The 17973-nt window shown below is 41.9% G+C and overlaps 2 protein-coding genes across 2 annotated transcripts in view; both read right to left on the reverse strand.

The window, feature by feature from the left end:
- The window catches only part of LOC306951804 (E3 SUMO-protein ligase RanBP2-like), a gene marked incomplete at both ends in the record, with an annotated part of 54933 nt that overhangs the window by 21659 nt on the left and 15301 nt on the right, over positions 1-17973 (reverse strand). The window contains 8 exons of the mRNA XM_079542356.1: positions 11851-12117; positions 12271-12544; positions 13024-13088; positions 13524-13622; positions 14123-14354; positions 15039-15226; positions 15696-15776; positions 16207-16374. Coding sequence (XP_079398482.1) covers positions 11851-12117; positions 12271-12544; positions 13024-13088; positions 13524-13622; positions 14123-14354; positions 15039-15226; positions 15696-15776; positions 16207-16374 — 1374 coding nt within the window. The remainder of the gene's footprint in view (positions 1-11850; positions 12118-12270; positions 12545-13023; positions 13089-13523; positions 13623-14122; positions 14355-15038; positions 15227-15695; positions 15777-16206; positions 16375-17973) is intronic.
- On the reverse strand, positions 4550-11426 carry LOC306953333 (LIM and senescent cell antigen-like-containing domain protein 1; the record flags this gene model as incomplete). Its single annotated transcript, XM_079544227.1, has 8 exons — positions 4550-4697; positions 4953-5028; positions 6658-6706; positions 7893-7985; positions 8776-8926; positions 9963-10112; positions 10879-10999; positions 11291-11426. 8 exons carry the CDS (start codon positions 11424-11426, stop codon positions 4550-4552), a joined length of 924 nt encoding a protein of 307 aa, XP_079400353.1.

Raw genomic sequence — 17973 nt, forward strand, 5'->3', positions numbered from 1 at the left:
TCCGCGGCCGATCGCGGCGACGCGCGACGTCACAGTCCCGGCGTGGGGCGGCGCACGCGCCGAACGCGCGCACGGCGCACGCGCAGTGTGAGCGGCTGGTGCGCGGTTGGGTGTCGCGGCGGCGGGAATCTGAGTTGCGGAGCGTGACGCCGCTCGGCGCGGGCTTCCGCTCGGCGCGCCGCCGGTGCCGTCCTCAGCCTGTCCGCCCTCGAGCGGTCTTAGGAAACAGCGCCGCGCGAGGCCGTGCTGAGGTGCTTTCCTCACCTGTAAGGACGTGCTGCGTCACCGCGAATGTCAGCGTCACCCGCCAGCCGCCGATCAGGCCTTATTGTTTGGATTCATAGACGACGAGTTTTGAGCTCTGGGTTCCAGGCACCGCGAGTAGCAGAAATACTTGGTTTCTGTCCGAAGCAGCTTGTAAGATGGCGAGATGCGCCAACCCAGAAGACGGGGCTTAAAAAGCGATGTTCGGAGTTTTGTGGTTCTGAGCACCGGCGCCGCCCCGTGCTTTAGTTCCTGCCAGGGAGTCCTGGCTGCTGCTCACTGGAAGGGCTGATCTCTTTTTCTGCCGGTTCTAAGCAAAGTGGGGCCACCAAGCTGCAAGTTAGTGAAGTCTCACTCATGGGGAGAGAATCACAAATGCACCCCGCCCACCACTGCTAAGCCCTACGGCTGCTGCTGTACCCAAGCAACACTGACTACCTCGATAGGAACTGAGCACAGGGCTTGCAGCTGCCAGAGGCAGAAAGGCTTTAGGCGCAGGTCCTTCCTCCTGCAGGTACCTCCCCTGGGCTTTCTAAAGTGCTCTGGTAGAGTGCCAGTATTATGGGATAATTGTAGGACGTAGATTTTCATTAAAGTTGATGTATTGTGAAATCTGTGCATTGTTCTGCCTTAATCTAGCTGGGGGTATTCATGAATCTGGTCACCTTTCCCCTCCTCTTGTGGGCGGGATGTGACAGTGCCACATCTACAGTTGTTGAACATCTCCAGGAACAGTGACTGCATCTCCTCCCCGGCAGCCTGTGCCACTGCTTCACCACTCTTTCTGAGGATGAATTTTTAACAATATCCAATCTGAACCTCCCGTGGTGCAACTTGAGGCCATTCCCTCCCATCCTATCTCTGGGAGGCCAATCCTTACCTCGCCACAACCTCCTTTCGGTTCATCACTTTATCAGGAGAGTGATAAGGTCTCCCCTGAGCATCCTCTTTTCCAGACTGAACAACCCCACTTCCCTCAGCTGCTCCCTGTAAAACTTGTGCTCCAGACTCTTCACAGCTTCGCTGCCTTTCTCTGAACACACTGCAGGGTCTCAATGTCTTTCTTGTAATAAAATCAGCCTCAAAGCACGTACATCTATGTGAAATATTTACAGTACTGACGGGCCAGGAAGTGAACTTCAACACCAGACCTGTAATTGTCCAGGCTGCCTAATTGCTAGCTCGCTCCCTGGCTCTGTTTTGCACTTCTTTTAATTAATGCTCTTGATGACAATATCCATGGGTATTACTTCAATGACAGTTTACTCTGAAGACAGCTGCTGAGTGAGCAGTGTGAATTTGAGCAACATTCCACTGGGAAAACAAGAATACGGGAAAAAAACTTCATCACGAAGGTCATTAAATACTGGAACTATTGCCCACAGAGGCCTGTGAAATCACCTCTTCCTTGGAGATGCTCAGAACTTGGCTAGGTAAAACTTTTAGTACTGATGAAGCTTTGAAAGTCACACTTGCCTGGAGCAGATGTTTGGACTACCTGACAGTCCCTTCCTTCTGAAATCTTTATGGGATGCAACAGGCTTTGAAGCCCCAAGACAGCCTTGATGCTATTTGTGGGGTCTCAAACACACCTGTGTTAATGCCACAGAAACCACTGCCTTGCTGCTACTGCACATCGTGTTCACTATCAGTAACTTGAAGAAAGAGCAGAAAACATTGTGTTAGGGCCCCAGGACTGCCACAGAGCCCAGGGGAGACTGATGGCTACACACTGTGAGTGAGGTGTGGATGTAACCTTGCGAGGCAGAGCTTACTGTGCAGCCTCAAGTTAGGGATTGTTCCCAGCTCTCTCAGCAGTGAGGCTGTGCATATGGTCAGCATAATGTGGAAAAGCAAAATAAAACAAACACACTTGAACTGAATTACAATGTAAAGGAACCATTGTTGACTACTGATGGGCTGAATCCATGTCACAGTCCAAAATCTCAACAGTGTTACTATTACGCTTCTTACATACATTATTGGGGGGAAATTTTCAGTCATGAACACAGCAATGACTGCATTCTGCTCCTGAACTGTTATTGCATGGGATAACTGTATATAACCACAAAGTAAAAAATACCCTACCTAGCACTAAATTGGAAGTCTGGGAGGAAAGTTACACTACAGTGAAAAGAGTAGAGAGCAAAATCTGGGAGGAAGATGTGCTTTTGAACTTACTTTCTTTCAGAAAACCTGGTGACAGTGCCACTCAGAAAATATCCAGAAGAATCGAGCTGTTGGTTATGAAACAAATGATAATTCATTTTTTAAACCTAAAAACTAAAGTGCATTTCTAGGACAGGCAGATGTCTCCTCTAAGTCAGGACAGTAAAAGAGTTTTACATAGATAGGCACAGGTAGAAGCATAGTGAAGGAAGGCTGCCTAGATGCTTTTCCACCCATCTCCAGTACTCACATAAAAGAGGTGATACAGGTTTTAATAACGTTAGCCTTTATTGATGACACTGGAAAGATGTTCCAAAGCATTTGTTTTTCCATAAACAGGAAAGAAAATTTTGCTTGCTATGAAGTAATTATATAAAAATTGTGTTTCTAATATGAAAAAAAAAAAAAAGGTTTGCATACTTGATAACAGTACCATCAAGAATTCCTAAGTAATGGTATTGTTGACAGAAAAGAGAAAAGCAAACTTTCATGGACAGAAGTCAACAGTATAAAGCAATCACAAGCACACTACAGTGAATTCTGACGATTTGTGAGCACAGTTCTTGAAGATGGCTGAGGAAACAGATCCCAGTAGGATCAAACTTCACATATTTACACTCACAGTGTAAAAGTAATATTGCCAGTTAACTCAAATACGCATTTTCATTGCTGTTCCAGAAGTCAGGGAAGCCTAGAAGCTAAACTTCAACCTCAGGTGTTCACACCCGAAGCAAAGTTCCTCTTGCATCCTGGATAATTAAGGCAAATTTTGTTATCTTTTGAAAATACCTCATACAGAGTTTCTGCACAGAAATAAGAAAGAAAAATAAAACTATAGATATATATTGAATGGAACACTGTTACATATGGTCCGGCAGAATAAGGCACAAAAAGTAAATCAAAGGCAAAAGCTTATATAAAAGTTAATGTGTTATTCTGAATGGAATACAGCAAAATTCAAGTACATCTGAGTATCCTTGTTTCTTGCAGTGGGAATTAGACTTCATACAGACATTTCATGCTAAGGCTGATGTACAGAGATTCAGCGTTAAGTACAAACTATGGGAAGCAGGTCATTTGTACAGTGACTGCGTTTAGAAATGCGGTACTTTTCAAACCACCTTCAACAAGGCTCCTCAGTGGGACTATTGGACCTGAAATCTAAGCATTCTGTTTTCCGGGAAATGAGGTATGTTTGGTTTCTTGCCCAGGCCACGGGGAATTTTGTATGCATGCTTCATTTGCATGCTGATATTTTCATTAATATAAATGACACTGCATGCCCATAACGTTGGGCCTGTTTGCACAATGCGCTTTTGCAGGTACTCACAAGCATATTTTCTCAATCTAAAATTCCTCAGAGATTACTGTGCTCAATGGCCCTCTTGTATGGGTGCATGATCAGGGTCAGAAACCTCTCAGGTGAGTTGACAGAAGCGTGGTCTGTTTATCAACAAATCTGTATTTGTACGTGTACTCACAGAGAGAATGGAGAATTTCAAGATGAAAGGCACGCACTGTGATCTGTTGTCTGATTACAGCCTCAGAGTCCCTCCCGAGGAACAGATACAACATTTTCGTAAGGAAAGGGGAGAGCAGAAGAAGTCTTCACTTCCTTCCCACAGTTTCAGCTAATTTCTTCAGTCTTTTCTTCAGCTCTAGAGGAAACTTCTCATAGCACTTTTTGCAGACAGGCTTCATATCAAACTCCACAAATTTATTTCTAAAATGACATAGCAAGAAAACAAAGTCTTAGTGGAAGGGATCCTGAACAAAATAAAGGTTGTATTAAATGCATGCAGACAAAAAAAATGCAACTGCACTTTATACATAGGTATGAAATTACTTTCAGAAGCTTATACACATTGCAGACCGTGACTGAAATACTCTGAGTTATGCCCCATTTATAACCGTGTCTCTGAAAAAATCTTTCAAACTCAGCTGTACTGCTAAGCAAACTAAGCTTAAAATAATAACATAGCAGTATTTCAAGTTGCAGCTTTGTGAAAAATATTTGGCTGTGAAGCATGGACGCATGCAAAAACTGTAAGTAAAAGCATCTGTAGCACTGACCAAAGAAGAAAGGAGCACAGGTGGTGGTGAGAAGAAAAACAGTTTACAAACAGATGGGCTTTTTCTTTTTCTGCTTCTCTTTCTCCTTCGCTTCACGTTCCCGTTTGGCAAGGCGTCGCTTAAATTCGTCTGGCATTTTCTCATAGCAGTGTTTGCAGACAGGTTTTAGATCAATTTCAACAAACTTATCTCTTCAGAGTTAAAGGCGGAAAAAATAAAGGACGAAAAAGGACAAGAATTAAGAAGACTGAACTGAAGGAAGAACGGAACGGGCAGCTGAAAGAGATGTAAATCAGTAAATAGAGCAAGAAGAAGGCACAGGCACATTGTCTCAGTGTTGTTCCGACGGCTTTTGTACTGTAACAGTTAAACCTACAGCAACATCCAATATTGTAAAGAGAACCACTGATATATTTTGAAGGCATCACACCTATGGACTGACTTACTTGAGCGTTAACTTAGTGTTGCAGGTTGAACAAGCAAAACAGTTCACACACCATGCCTTATTCAGAGCAGATACAACTAGAGCAAGGAAAAAAAAAAGAGTAAATCATTAGCATTACCAAAAAAAGTAACAGTTAAGCTCAAATGTTTGTGAAATGTGAAAAACAATCATTTGAATCTTGTAGCAAGCATTAAGGTCTGCAACAATAACGAGGCAAGACCTGGAAGGCACACCTGATTGTTGCACAGTGGGACTCAAGCCATGATAAAGCCGTCGCACAGAGGGCACGCAGCTCTGCTTTGGAGAGGAAGTGTCTTCTTTTTGTTCTGTACCTCAGTTTTCAGTTACTCCTCTCTTTCAGTATACCTTGGCACCTTTCCCTGCCAAATGTTGCTTCTGTTTCCAACCATAGATCAAGGATTCTGACTAAGGTTCTACAGTTCCATGCGGAGCTCTTGGAACCGGTCCAGAGGAAGGCCACTAAAATGATCAGGGGGCTGAAGCACCTCTCCCACGAAGAAAGGTTGAGGGAACTGGGCTTGTCCAGCTAGAGAAGAGAAGGCTCTGGGGAGACCTCATTGTGGCCTTCCTATATTTGAAGGGAGTGCATAAATAGGAAAGGGAACGGCTTTTTACGAGGGTGGATAGTGACAGGACAAGGGGGAATGGTTTTAAACTGAGATGGAGGAGGTAAAAGTTAGATATTAGGAGGAAGTTTTACACACAGAGGGCGGTGACACACTGGAACAGGTTGCCTAAGGAGGCTGTGGATGCCCCATCCCTGCAGGCATTCAAGGCCAGGCTGGATGTGGCTCTGGGCAGCCTGGTCTGCTGGTTGGTGACCCTGCACATAGCAGAGGGGTTGAAACCAGATGATCATTGTGGTCCTTCTCAACCCAGGCCATTCTAAGATGCTACAGTTCTATGACTCAGGACAATGTTCTTCTCTTACATTTTGTCAGCAGCAAACAGAACCAGAACTTTGTAAAGCCAAACTTCTTTTCCCACACCATCAGTGGAATGATTTGCCTTATGGCATTTTATCATTGATGATAGTCCAAAAAGCCTACAAAACAATCACTCCTCCTCAAAATTGAGGCGCTTCCAGTTATGGCTTCCCAGATCTTTTCAGGTACAATTCCTTCCTGGTTCTGTGAAATTATTATCAGCCTCTATTTTCAAAAGACAGGTGCCTGTGACAGATAGGTGAATATCTCCAGGAACCAAACTGAAACAATGGAAGGTAGGCACTTAAAAACAAAAAAATCCCTCACAAAGTCCACCTCAATTGTTCAGTATCTAAATATTTTCCCAAATCTAAGTCATGATCCCTAAATTCACTCGAGGAGATGCCTATGTGGTCATCCTCACAGTTGTACGTGTCCCTTTTGAAAGCTGGTGGGGACAGGAAGCCTCCTGTGCATCTCTCAGCATCCCTGGCCTTTGGTTATTACTAAAAGGTTTCCAGCTGACCACAGTTCTCTTTAGCTCCTGTTTGATCTTCCATCATCATGAAACACCTGCTGTAAGGTCTTCTTCCCCTTTGGCCTCTGACTAATCACATCTATTTGAGTTTCTGATAGAGAGAATGCTTCTTTGTGCTTTAATGGGAGCAGTGAAGGATTCAACAAAGGACCTTCCTTCCACTTTTAGAAAGAACTTTCATCAAAACGTATCGTTAAGAAAAAAGCTAGAGAACTGCTTACCATCTCCTTCAATCACACGATTGCAATGGAAACACACATCACCAAACAGCTGAAGAGGAAGGAGAAGCAATGAATTTTTAATGTCATGATTTTATTGACAGTAACTTCTCAACTGCATTTCAATCGCTTTCCTGTTTATTTCAGTTTAAATAAAGGAGAACGATGGCAAGTCTGATTTTGGTTTTCAATTCAATCTTGCATCATCTTATCATAAAAAGTCTTTATAATATTAAGGATGAAAACATTTCCTTACATCTCCTTGACCCTCTACAAATATGGTTTTGTTTTGCTGTTTCCCTCATTCTGAACGTTTGAAATTCAGCAATGCAGAGTCACACACACACTTTTAGTAACCATCCAGCTGAACATCTGTACATCCCTTCAACACACAGCTCCTGCTCGGTGTACGTTCTTGCTCTATCATGACTGCAGTGCTATTGCTACCAATGTCATGGCATTTATTGTCTGCAGGGATGCCAGCAATATTTCAATCACCTGCCCTTCGTCACTGACAGATTTAGGATCCATCTGTAATCAGCAGATGCCTTACAACTCCCACATGCAATCCTCCCTGATTTATCCAAGCAAAGATGTGTACGTGACACCTTGCACTTGGCTTCCACAGAAGAAAGGTCCATCCATTATGGTGCTGGACTGCACAATCAAGGGAGTCTGGAGGCAAACGGTGCAACTCCATGTATCTCTTCTTTAAATGCACCTGGTCACTAGGTGGTGCCCTCTGACAAATTTTGTCTTTGTTGGTCTTCAGCAAGTGGATGACAGAGCTGCTTGATGCAGTCTATCTTAACACATAGTCAACTTCGAATTGCAGCTGTAAGGAAGGCCACGCTACACAAAGGCTTTGTGTTAAACCACAGCTCCTGAGTGGCAAATGGTCTTTATGTTCTTGGGAAAACCTGAGTGTCATCAGCTGCTCTGATCTTAGAGGTGTGTAAAAGCTCGGAACGGCTCAACATAAGAAACCCTAAGCTTGAAGAACAACTACATTCTGATTAGCCCAGCTTTCCTTTATGAATTACCCACAGTTGTCTTTTTTCAGTGCAAAACTTACCTATAGGGAAACCCATATAAACTGCCTGCAGTGGAACACCTACTAGTTAACTTTATTCTCACAGGTGATCATAAGAAAACAATCTCTCTCACTTTCCATCTCCCATTCATAAAATCTGTTGGTGAGTTTAAAAATTACAGTTTTCAAAAACATGCAACCTTACCTGATTGTAGTGGGTTTCACAATAGGCCAGGCCTTTTCTCTCGTAATGACGATGACCCAGGAATGGCTTCTCACATTTTGCACAAACGAAATGCTATGAAGAAAATTAGGGATTTATTTTGGATTTCTTGTAAATAACGGTGGGTTTTTTTTGAGAAAGCAAACAAACAATCCCTACTGAACAGGACCAAAGCCTTCTGAGTCACTGCGCCATCTTGAAAATAAGAATTACAACTATTGTTTTGTGCTTTAGATCACTAAAATAACATTCCTTTTACTGTCTTTTAACTTTTCAACCCAAAACTTCCAAAAAAGAAAAAAAAATGCACTGAGGTGGTTCTGATATGTTATTAATGACAGAATAAAGTCAGATCAAATAATTTTCACCACTGTTACATCTTGTGAAGAAAGCACTTGCTGGAGGAGAATTTCACAACAAAGACTGCTTATCTTCATAACTTCAATGGAAGATTAAGGACTAAATCTTGCACATGGACTTGAAAAAGGAACTGTCACCTAAACTGCTTTAGAAATATTTACATGGCAAGTAAATGGAAACCACAGAAATATCACAATGCCCACTAGCATTACGTTTGTCACAGAACTTGACGGCCTTTCTGTATCTCCTGCTTCTCACTTGGGGACATTTTCCTCTACATGGACCTTGCAATGCTTCCTTGGACTACTGATTTTAGCTCTGCAGGCAGAAGACTTTTCTCAGTGGAAGATCAGACACAAGAAGGTTGAAAATGGGATTAGGAGATGCATTTGCTGACCACTGCTGCATACTTTTCTAATCCTTTCATGGAAACTGATCGAGGACATTCCAGTCAAGTAAGTTAACATTTACGTTTGTGAAAGACAACGTGTCAGCTGATGTTTACCTCCACGTGCCACTGTTTGCCCATAGCATTCACCACACGTCCTTCAATTGGTCTTCTACATGCTCCACAGATGGGGATGCCCATTTTGTCATGGCAGGGTAAACAATATAATTCTCCCTTCAGCTCACGAGCATCAGCAGTAAGTTCCTTCCTGTTCAGAAATTCATTGATTGAGAGCATGAAGAAAGGAACCGAACAAGTTCAACTCAAGAGCTTCTGTAGAGATCATTTAATTTTGAGCACTTCTTTTAGGAACTGTATTTCTACTACAATGATGTATTCAGCAGCATCAAATATGCCAGTTCAATATGATTATTTTTTAAACAAGACAGATGGATTCCACAGAAAACTAAGGAAAGCCTGCTATGCAGGATGCATCAAATCTCTCTGAAAATAGCTACTGAACTTTTTTCACACAGTTAGAAAGCTGTAGTCATGCCTGGCTTGCATTCTGCCTCTCTTCGCACCAGTATCTTTCTTGGATTTACATAAATGTAACTGAAAGGAAAATGTACTCCCCTGCATTTTCTCCATGATATCAAACAGCAGAGAAAGAATAACATAAGCTGACAATAGCACTGGCACAATACTACTGTTGTTTTTCAAATCAGCCTCTGCTATGATCCTGAAATGATAGCTTCCTTTGCAGTACAAAATAAACAACAAATAACGTGTGCTACATCCTACAATGCCCCCTGATCCACGCATCAGTGGGGGATGTAGAAACATGCAGCTACGTATTCCGCAGCTGCAGAAGCTGACAAAATGAGGTGAGAGAAAGCTTAAAAGAAAAGCATACTCTGGGCAACTCAAATGAAAAGAAAGAACATAGGCAAGGTAATGACTGAAGCAGCCCAAAAAGACCACCTTTCTACCCTTTATAGCAGAAAAATAATGTCAGTGACTTTGCTGCCATAAGCAAGTTTGTGCCCACATTTCCTATTTTCTAAGAGACTCTGTGCTGCACATTACAGTCTTTCCTCACTTCCCAACAGATCACCCGCTGTTTGAATGCAAGGTCCAGTTCTACCACCCCAGGAGACGTAACCAGACACGTATCTAGTAGCAAGGCACTCAGAACTCATCCCTTTTGCCTGCTGTACAGGACTGGTTTCCACTTTAACATGGAAGTGGGGAAACAAATAAAACCAGCATTCTCCTGTTTTCTCACGTGGAACTCAAGTTACCCGCAGTTTGCACAGTTGAAATGATCAGGGTGATAGGGATCATTTTTGAAAATGAGGGGCTGCTCGTCAATAATGGCGTGGCACTTCTGGCAAATGTACTTTCCCAGGCCTCTGGCTTTTTCCCTGTTATGGCAGGGACGGCAGAGATGTCTGCAACGACATAAAAGAAGACAGGTAAGTACCAGCACCTGTTACTAGGTAAAAAATAGAAATCAAGCATCTAATAGAAACTCATTTCTATCAGTTCTTTTGTGGAGTAGAAGAAAGGCTTTAAAACAACTTCTTTGGTAGGCAAAGCCAAGTTCAGAAGAAGGCATATTACTTTCTGTCACCACAGAAGTATCGTTTGTTCAATTCCTTTCAATTTCATGCTTTACCCTCAAACTCGTAAACATTTAGATTGGAAGCTGGATGACAAAACTGGCCCCAACTCTGTAAATAACTATGTGTATCACATTAAAAGTATGAAATCAATGGCTACATAGTCTACTTTAAAAAATCCATGAAGGATCCCACTGAAGTGAGAGCATTCATTAATGAATATGGTGATAAACTGGACTCAAATTGGGAACCCATGCTGGAAAAAGAAACACCTATTTAAAAATGACAATCCTTCTGCATCTGATTCATTTCTAAGTGTCTATCACAGTATCCTACCAATCCTGAAACACCACCAGGTACAACACACACACTTGACATCCGGTGAAGAAGTAGATCAGTAGTTAATATTCTATGTGCATATTTTAAGATATCCACTCTCAGTTTTATGATGCATTCTTAGAACTTCTTCTCATAAAAGACACTACAGTTACTCCATCTCAGCAGGAAAGCTGTAGGAACCATAACCTCTACATCCCCCCCAACTTTCATTTCACTTTCCTCATGATCAGTGACAGAAGGAAGGGTGAAGACCCACCTGCCAGCATTCTTGACAAATCCAATATCTGCCAATACTTGTTGGCAGATATCACAGCAGAAGCATTCCGGATGCCAACTGTTGTTCATAGCTTTAATAACACGGCCAATAATGAACTCACCTGTAGGAAATACAGTAACAGGATGTAAAATACCATGCTACACAAAGTTAAAAGAAGCCTGCAACTAAATCACTAGAATTACATAATCATTTTTGCTTCTCTCTTCTACCAGAAAAGGATATTTTGGAACTGTCCTTGACACAGTGTTGACTTCTACTCCGCTGTGTCTATAATCAAGCCTTGAAAGAGCTCCAAATTTAAAGCACAACAGAACTGAGTTTGAGTAGCCTTGACCCTACAGCAAGAAAACTGGAGTCAAAGTACAAAGATACAGTAGGAGAATGCACTTACTAAATAGTAAATCCAACACACACACCCATTTCTGATCTATCGCATAGTCCTGTCCTGGTAGTTTTCTCACTTTTCCAGTGCCTCCCATTTCATATTCTCTACTGCACAGCCATGCCAAGCATGCACATGCAGCCATGGCCCCTGGGCAGTGCAAACACTGCCTAAAACATGTCAAGAGCTCAGCTTCCTGGTGCTGTGAAAGGCTGAATCCTGGCTCTAAAGAGCCTACTAACCAAACAGCTGTCAAAGAGAAGCCATCAGGCAGATAACAGATACCAACGAAATGAAGTCTAGCATGCAAGTCTGGGGCATGCTATTCATTCCCATGAAGTCATAGCTTTTCAAGAATAAAACTGGATGCTCTCTAGAAGCGTAGGGAAAGCTTGAGGCATCAGTGCTGACAACAACCCTGTTGATTTTGGCTACTCTTACTAAATTCAAAAACTGGAAAAGCCCAGTTCCAGGCCGGATCCATGCAGTGCTGCAGGAAAGTGAGCAGTGACCTGGAAGGCAGCCCAGCCAGCCAGTCACACCCTCCAGCAAATCCACTTTCTTTTAACTCATCCGTTGGAACAAGTTTTCAGCTGTTCGAGGGACAATATTTGAAAACAGCTCCATGGTTATGCGTCCTAAAGGTTCATCCTTGGCAGAAACGTTAAAATACACAACAGGGTTGGTGTCCTTTGACAGTTCTGCTGCCAGAGAGAGGTGGCCCTTCTGTAGCTCTGACAAGCTTTGCTGGCATTCTTCAAATCTCCTCTTGAAAGAATTAGCCAGTTCTTGAACTTTAAATCTGACTGCAAATTGTTCCACTTTCACTTCATCATCTGAAAAACAAATCCAAGAAGAGATTTCCTTAGCTCTACTCACTGTAGCCAGAGATCAGTAGCTTTTCTTCTGTAGAATTTCCAGGGTAAAACAAAGCCCAACAAACTGCAGAAGATACTGAAAAAACTGCAAAAACCACTCAACCAACTCACCAGCATAATCTGTAGCTGTCCAAATTAAAACATCGTTTGATGTATCAGAGGGCACTAAGTTCATTTCTTTGGTGATGACATGGTTTGCACACACTTTCAGAACTTGGTCCCTTCTCATAAGGATCCTGTAATATTTCTTCTGCGTATGGAAAAGGATCTTAAGCTCTCCAACACCACGCTCCTTCCACTGAGTAGCATCTCTGTCCCACCTGTAAAGTTTCGCTCTCTCTTTGAAGAGAATTTCTTCATCTTCTTCTCCAGACTTTACCTCCACCTAAAACACAGCACAGTACTGTGTGACTTCTCCAGACGGCGTCACCAAGAACACTGTTACAATTCTGACATCAGGTAATGCTAAATTATCCAGTGTGTTCCTTTCTAAAGTGGTTTTGTACCCACAGCTCTACAGACACTCATCATGCACTGAAGTGAATGCAAAGCCCTGCCTTCTCTAAATATAAGACCCGACAAATTGCAGTGCTTGAAATTCCTTTTAGCAATGCAACACTACATCCCCATGCTGCACAGCAACTTTTGTGTTTTGTTGTTGTTTTTTTTTTTAAGCTATCAAGTGTTCTGGATTATTTCCCAGTAAAATTTTAGGTCTGCTGAATGATGTACTAAATAATAACAGCACTGTTAGCATTTCAGGTGTTGCCCTTTTGAAGACTTAAATAATTTAATAGGGGCATTTGTCAGAATAACTATCAACTGAAAATAAATGGAGGCCTCACAGCTGCATATCCTCCTCACTTTATATGGACACATTACTCTTTTTAACAGCCTCGAGTTGACACATCTTCCAAAGCTAAAGAAAACTTGAAAGAACGGGAGAAATACGTGATGACAAGCATTTCTGGTGGGAGAAGTGACACTGAAGGAGAAAAAGAGCAGGTGAGGCAAGAAAGAAAACCACAGAAGTCATCATGTGATTAACAGCTGAGGCAAGGCAGACAAGATACTGAAGAAAGAGAAAGACGTTTTGCAGCCTTCATCAGATTAGCTGTTCCAATTAAAGGGCACTACATACTGTTCATCTGTGCACGGTTAGTCTTGTTTAACCATTCTACTAACCCCCCATTTGAAGTTTTTATCTACAATTAAGACATCTGCATTTTAAACTTGTCCACAACAACAAAGATGACACACATTTACATTGTTTAACAATACGTAGAAATCTGGTGCACAGAGATTTATCGTGGGAAGCACAAACCCAGATGTGTATCTGTACCAGAGGCTTAAGCTTAACTCACCTTTAGAGTCAAAAGCAAAGTCTCCAGAGTTCTGGGAAGCCAGATCCGCAAACGACAAGCCCGAAGCGTGACCAAAGCCAAACGAGATGGGTTTGTGTTCTGTCAAAGATGGAGAAGTCAAATGTTTTTCTCTTTCTTTGAGGAAAACATCTTTGATGTCATACAGTTGTAAGAAAATACTGGAGAAGCTTTCATATTTGCACCTGATTCTCATATTGACACTTTTTACTACAGTCCAAAAAACTGCTCAAGACTGAGTTTCAGCATGCTATTTCTGAGACTCAGCAAGTCCACACAGCTTGAGTAAGTACTCACATGGTATGAAACAATACACTAACCTAAGTATAAATCATACAACTGAGAGTAGCAGTGGTCTGTACTAGAGTCATCTGAACATACTAGAATTTGATAGGCACAAGTATTTTCATTCCCCTGCATATTTTCACTAGACCAATACTTGTGCTTCAAATTCACTGCTGCATCTGTTCAATGCAATGGCTAAATTAAACTATCCAATAAAAAAGCAAACTTAAGGTTGTACACACACCCCCCCACACACAAAAAGACCCAAACAAACCCTTACATTCTCCCAACTTTACCTTGTGCTGACTCAGAACGTTCAGAATCACTTTCTTTTTTAGTTGACAGGTCCACGGGCTTATCATCACCTCCTGGCAAACTCTGTGATACGTGAGCAGTTTCTGTGGAATCTGCTTCTTCACTGCTAGCAGCTGACTGCACAAATACCGCCGTTGCTTCACTAGTTGATGGAGTATGTAATTCTTCCTCACTCGTAGAGACTGTGTCAGCTGAGCTTGTAACTTCACTCTCCTGAGATTAATAAGTAAGCACATAAGCCAGGAGAGCCTCATATTCAGACCACATTCAGTCTGGACGCTAAGAATAACCACTGCCTCCCAAAAAGCCACATTCCCCCTTTGCCCCCCCTCCCTCCCATGCTGTCAATTTCTTCATTTCATTACAACAGCAGTGCAGAAAACTCACGATGCTAAGTTCTCAGGCTCCAACTTTCTTACAGCTTTACGAAGGTTTCAAAATAGGTAACTAACAGGGAATGAGAAGCGAACAGATGGGAAAAAAAAACCCAAGAATTGTTGCTGGAAGGTTTCAGACATTCTTCATTATTCTTAACACACACACACTCAAGTTCAACTTGACAAGAGACTGAAGTACCTTTGAAGCAGTATGATTCCAAAACAAGCACCCCTTCTCTTGGGAATTTCTCTGAAATCACTGAACTCTCACATACCTGCTAGGAGGAATTCTACTAGCCAAAGCTGTTTCTACTTTAGGAGGTAAAGCGGTTTCCTTTCTCTCCCTGAGAAATGCAAGATCTGTACCTTAGTTCCAACGCCAGAACAGACTTGACACTCAGTCAAACAAGTCAAGTAGCTTTTAATTTGCTGAATATTTGATTGCTCACTAAGTGAAAACTGACTAAGAAGAACACTGCAAATTTATTGCCAAAACTTTTCATAGATACTTGACTCGTACTTTCTTTTTCGGAGCGTCAGCTTCTTTCTGAGAGCCTTCTGGACAGGCATCTTCCGCATTACTACCAATGCCACAGACAGATGTGGAAGTGACCTGCGGAGTTTCTTCTTCAGCCTTCTTCTCAGGAGGTTTAGTTTCAGAAGTAGTAACACATTCCCTCTCCGATTCCTGTTTCACTGGAGTGCCTACTGCAAAGAACAAAAATCAGTGGAAAACAGCTGTTCAGACAGCTTAAGGCTGTGATCATTTCCTACATATCCATTATAAACTAACCTAATGAAACTCAGAACATCTGAAGTTTAAAACTTAAAATAATGATGCTATTACAAAAAAGTCACTCATTCAGTCACAAGGGAGCTAAAGAACTGTACATTTGTCCTACTGTGGTTTTCTGTTGTATCAAAGAGCCTCCATGCAATAATGATTGCAATCTTGCAACTGCCACTACTACTACTAGCTTCCTTTGACACTTACTTGTATTTCTCGTAGCTCAATATATGCCACCTTTTTTTAGTACACAGAAAGTCAGCCAAAGAAAGCAAACCTCATTTACAGACCTATCCAAATTCACTTATCCACTCTAGCGTCCTCCAGATTTAGAGATTCAGCTTCAGCATCTAAAAAATTAAAGATCAACCACTGTGTTTTCAGACATACCTTGCCATTTCCTTTTTTCTTTTTCATTGCTGGGATACAGTCTTCCATTAAGTTTCTTAACTGCTGTTTCATAGTCTTCATCTTAAAACACAGGAAACAAGTATGAGTTCTCAGGGATCTTCCAAATACAAAGAAGTCTAAATTTGTTAAGCCCGTCAGACTCACAAGCCTTGTCAAGCACACAAGACTTCTGCAAGTCTTTTAAGAGCTTGACATATCAGCAAGCAAGCTTTCAATTCTTATTTATGTACCAGTGCCTTATTACACTACTGACACTTTCTCTGCCTACATTCATGGCACAGGTTTCACACTTTCAGAAAACAAGCACTGTGTTCGTTTTATTCGGAGAATCACAAAGCAGGGTGGGGAAGGGAGACGGAGGGTCATTGGCCAAAAGGAAGATGACAGCTGTCATCAGTATCAACAATATTAGAGCCTGTTGATTCTAGTACAATGCACGTCCCCTACAAAAAATGCAACACTAAGGGCAATCAACTTTGACATTCCTTACCATCATCCTCTTCACTCACATATCCAGGCTTATTCTTGTAACAGAAGAAGGTTGAAGGTAGCTTAAGAAAGCCTGCGAGAGCTCTCTGCTCTGGGGTAGGTGTGAGCTCGTACACGATCACAACATCATCGGATGCTGCAGCATCTGAGGGGTCAGCTGTCTTCTCAGCTTTGTATAGAAATACAACAAAACATGAAAATTAAACATTTCACAACAGCAGCAACATCAGCTTCCCACTGCCCATGTTACAGAATCAAATTTATACTCTGACAGCTAGAAACAGACGAAACCTACGTTCTTCTTGTTTCTCCCTCTGGATGACTACCAGAATTAGAGAACACTAGGAAAAAATTACAGATCGTGCTGGGACGTAAGAAGTTCTAATCTGCATGCCCAACTAGATCTTATGACCTTTAAGTCCTAGATCAAGAACAGGTCAGCATTTGTATATTGTTCAAGAATTATTTACGGCCTTACGCCAAACAGAATACAGCTACAGGGAAGAGCCAGATGGGTATCATGTACAGAGGAGAAGCAAAACCTAGGACTGAAAAATAGAGTAATAAATGTAAAGCTGTCTGCAGCAACACGTACTACTGCTGAGCTTTGAGCATTTGAAATTCCAGACGATACTGAACAGCAACTGAACTGAACTGATCTCAAATTAATTCTGGGAAATCCGTGCTTCCAACTCATCTCAACTTTTCGCCATAACTGCTACTAGTGAAACTTGTTACAGGAATGATCTTGTAGTTCCGTGCTACGGAAGCAACTAAAACACTGCTCTCAGCCTTCTGAAATTTAACTAGCTTTTACAGCAAGAAGAAATACGTCACTACTGATTTTATTATGTAACTTCTTCTCTTCCTTTCTCAATATGAAGAAGCTTTTTGAGTACAAACAGAATAACCATGACAATCAAAGGTTAAACCTGAAGATGTCAAGTTGTTGTACAAGAATGGAAGCAGAGAAGAAGGATGTATCAGTTTAAGGGTCACCTGTACGGGAGGTGGTTTTTTTGTTTGTTTGTTTCTATCTGTAATTTAGAAGTCAAAGTTGAAGAGAAACACACAGGTTAACGATTAATAATAAGTAGTCCATAAGCACATCAATATCCAGATATTGGCTGTTTCTAATAGATTGACTGCTTCAGAAAGTCAGCCCACATGATAACATGCTCCAGTTTAGGTGTGCATTAAGCCACGCAGCAGAATTTGAAGCTCAATTTTCTTCTTATGACAACTTATGTGCTCCTCTGCACAAATGTAGAAGTTAATGCTGGTAATCAGGAAATTGAATTCAATATTTCCAACAGACCTAAATACAAATTCAATACTAAATTCAAATTTTGCTAGTCAACATGCCTTGAAATCTTCAAGTATACATCAGTAACATGGAAGACTTCAGGCAGGAAGAGATGCACACTGCAAGAGTAAGAAAAGCAGAACACAATTCCTTTAGTAAGGAGGAATTCTAGGGATCCTGCATGCGTGATCAGTCAAACTGTGAAGGAGAAGCGCAAGGCAGATTTCTGAATACCTTGAGAACAGAAGGCAAACCAAAGCCAAAGCCTAAACAGGGCCATCCACTGTGCTCACACATCACAGGCTACAGACATTCTCCTGCAGCACAAATACAGGACTCAGACAATCTGAAGTGCTCTCCTCCAGCATGCATGTTAACTGTCAGGATTAGGAGCCAACTGCTCTGCCACACGCCGGCTGCTGGCTGTGCCTGCTCAAGTGTTTTTCATCACACATTCAGTGC

Source organism: Tetrao urogallus, assembly GCF_951394365.1.
Source record: "Tetrao urogallus genome assembly, chromosome: 1".
NCBI classification, from domain to species: domain Eukaryota; kingdom Metazoa; phylum Chordata; class Aves; order Galliformes; family Phasianidae; genus Tetrao; species Tetrao urogallus.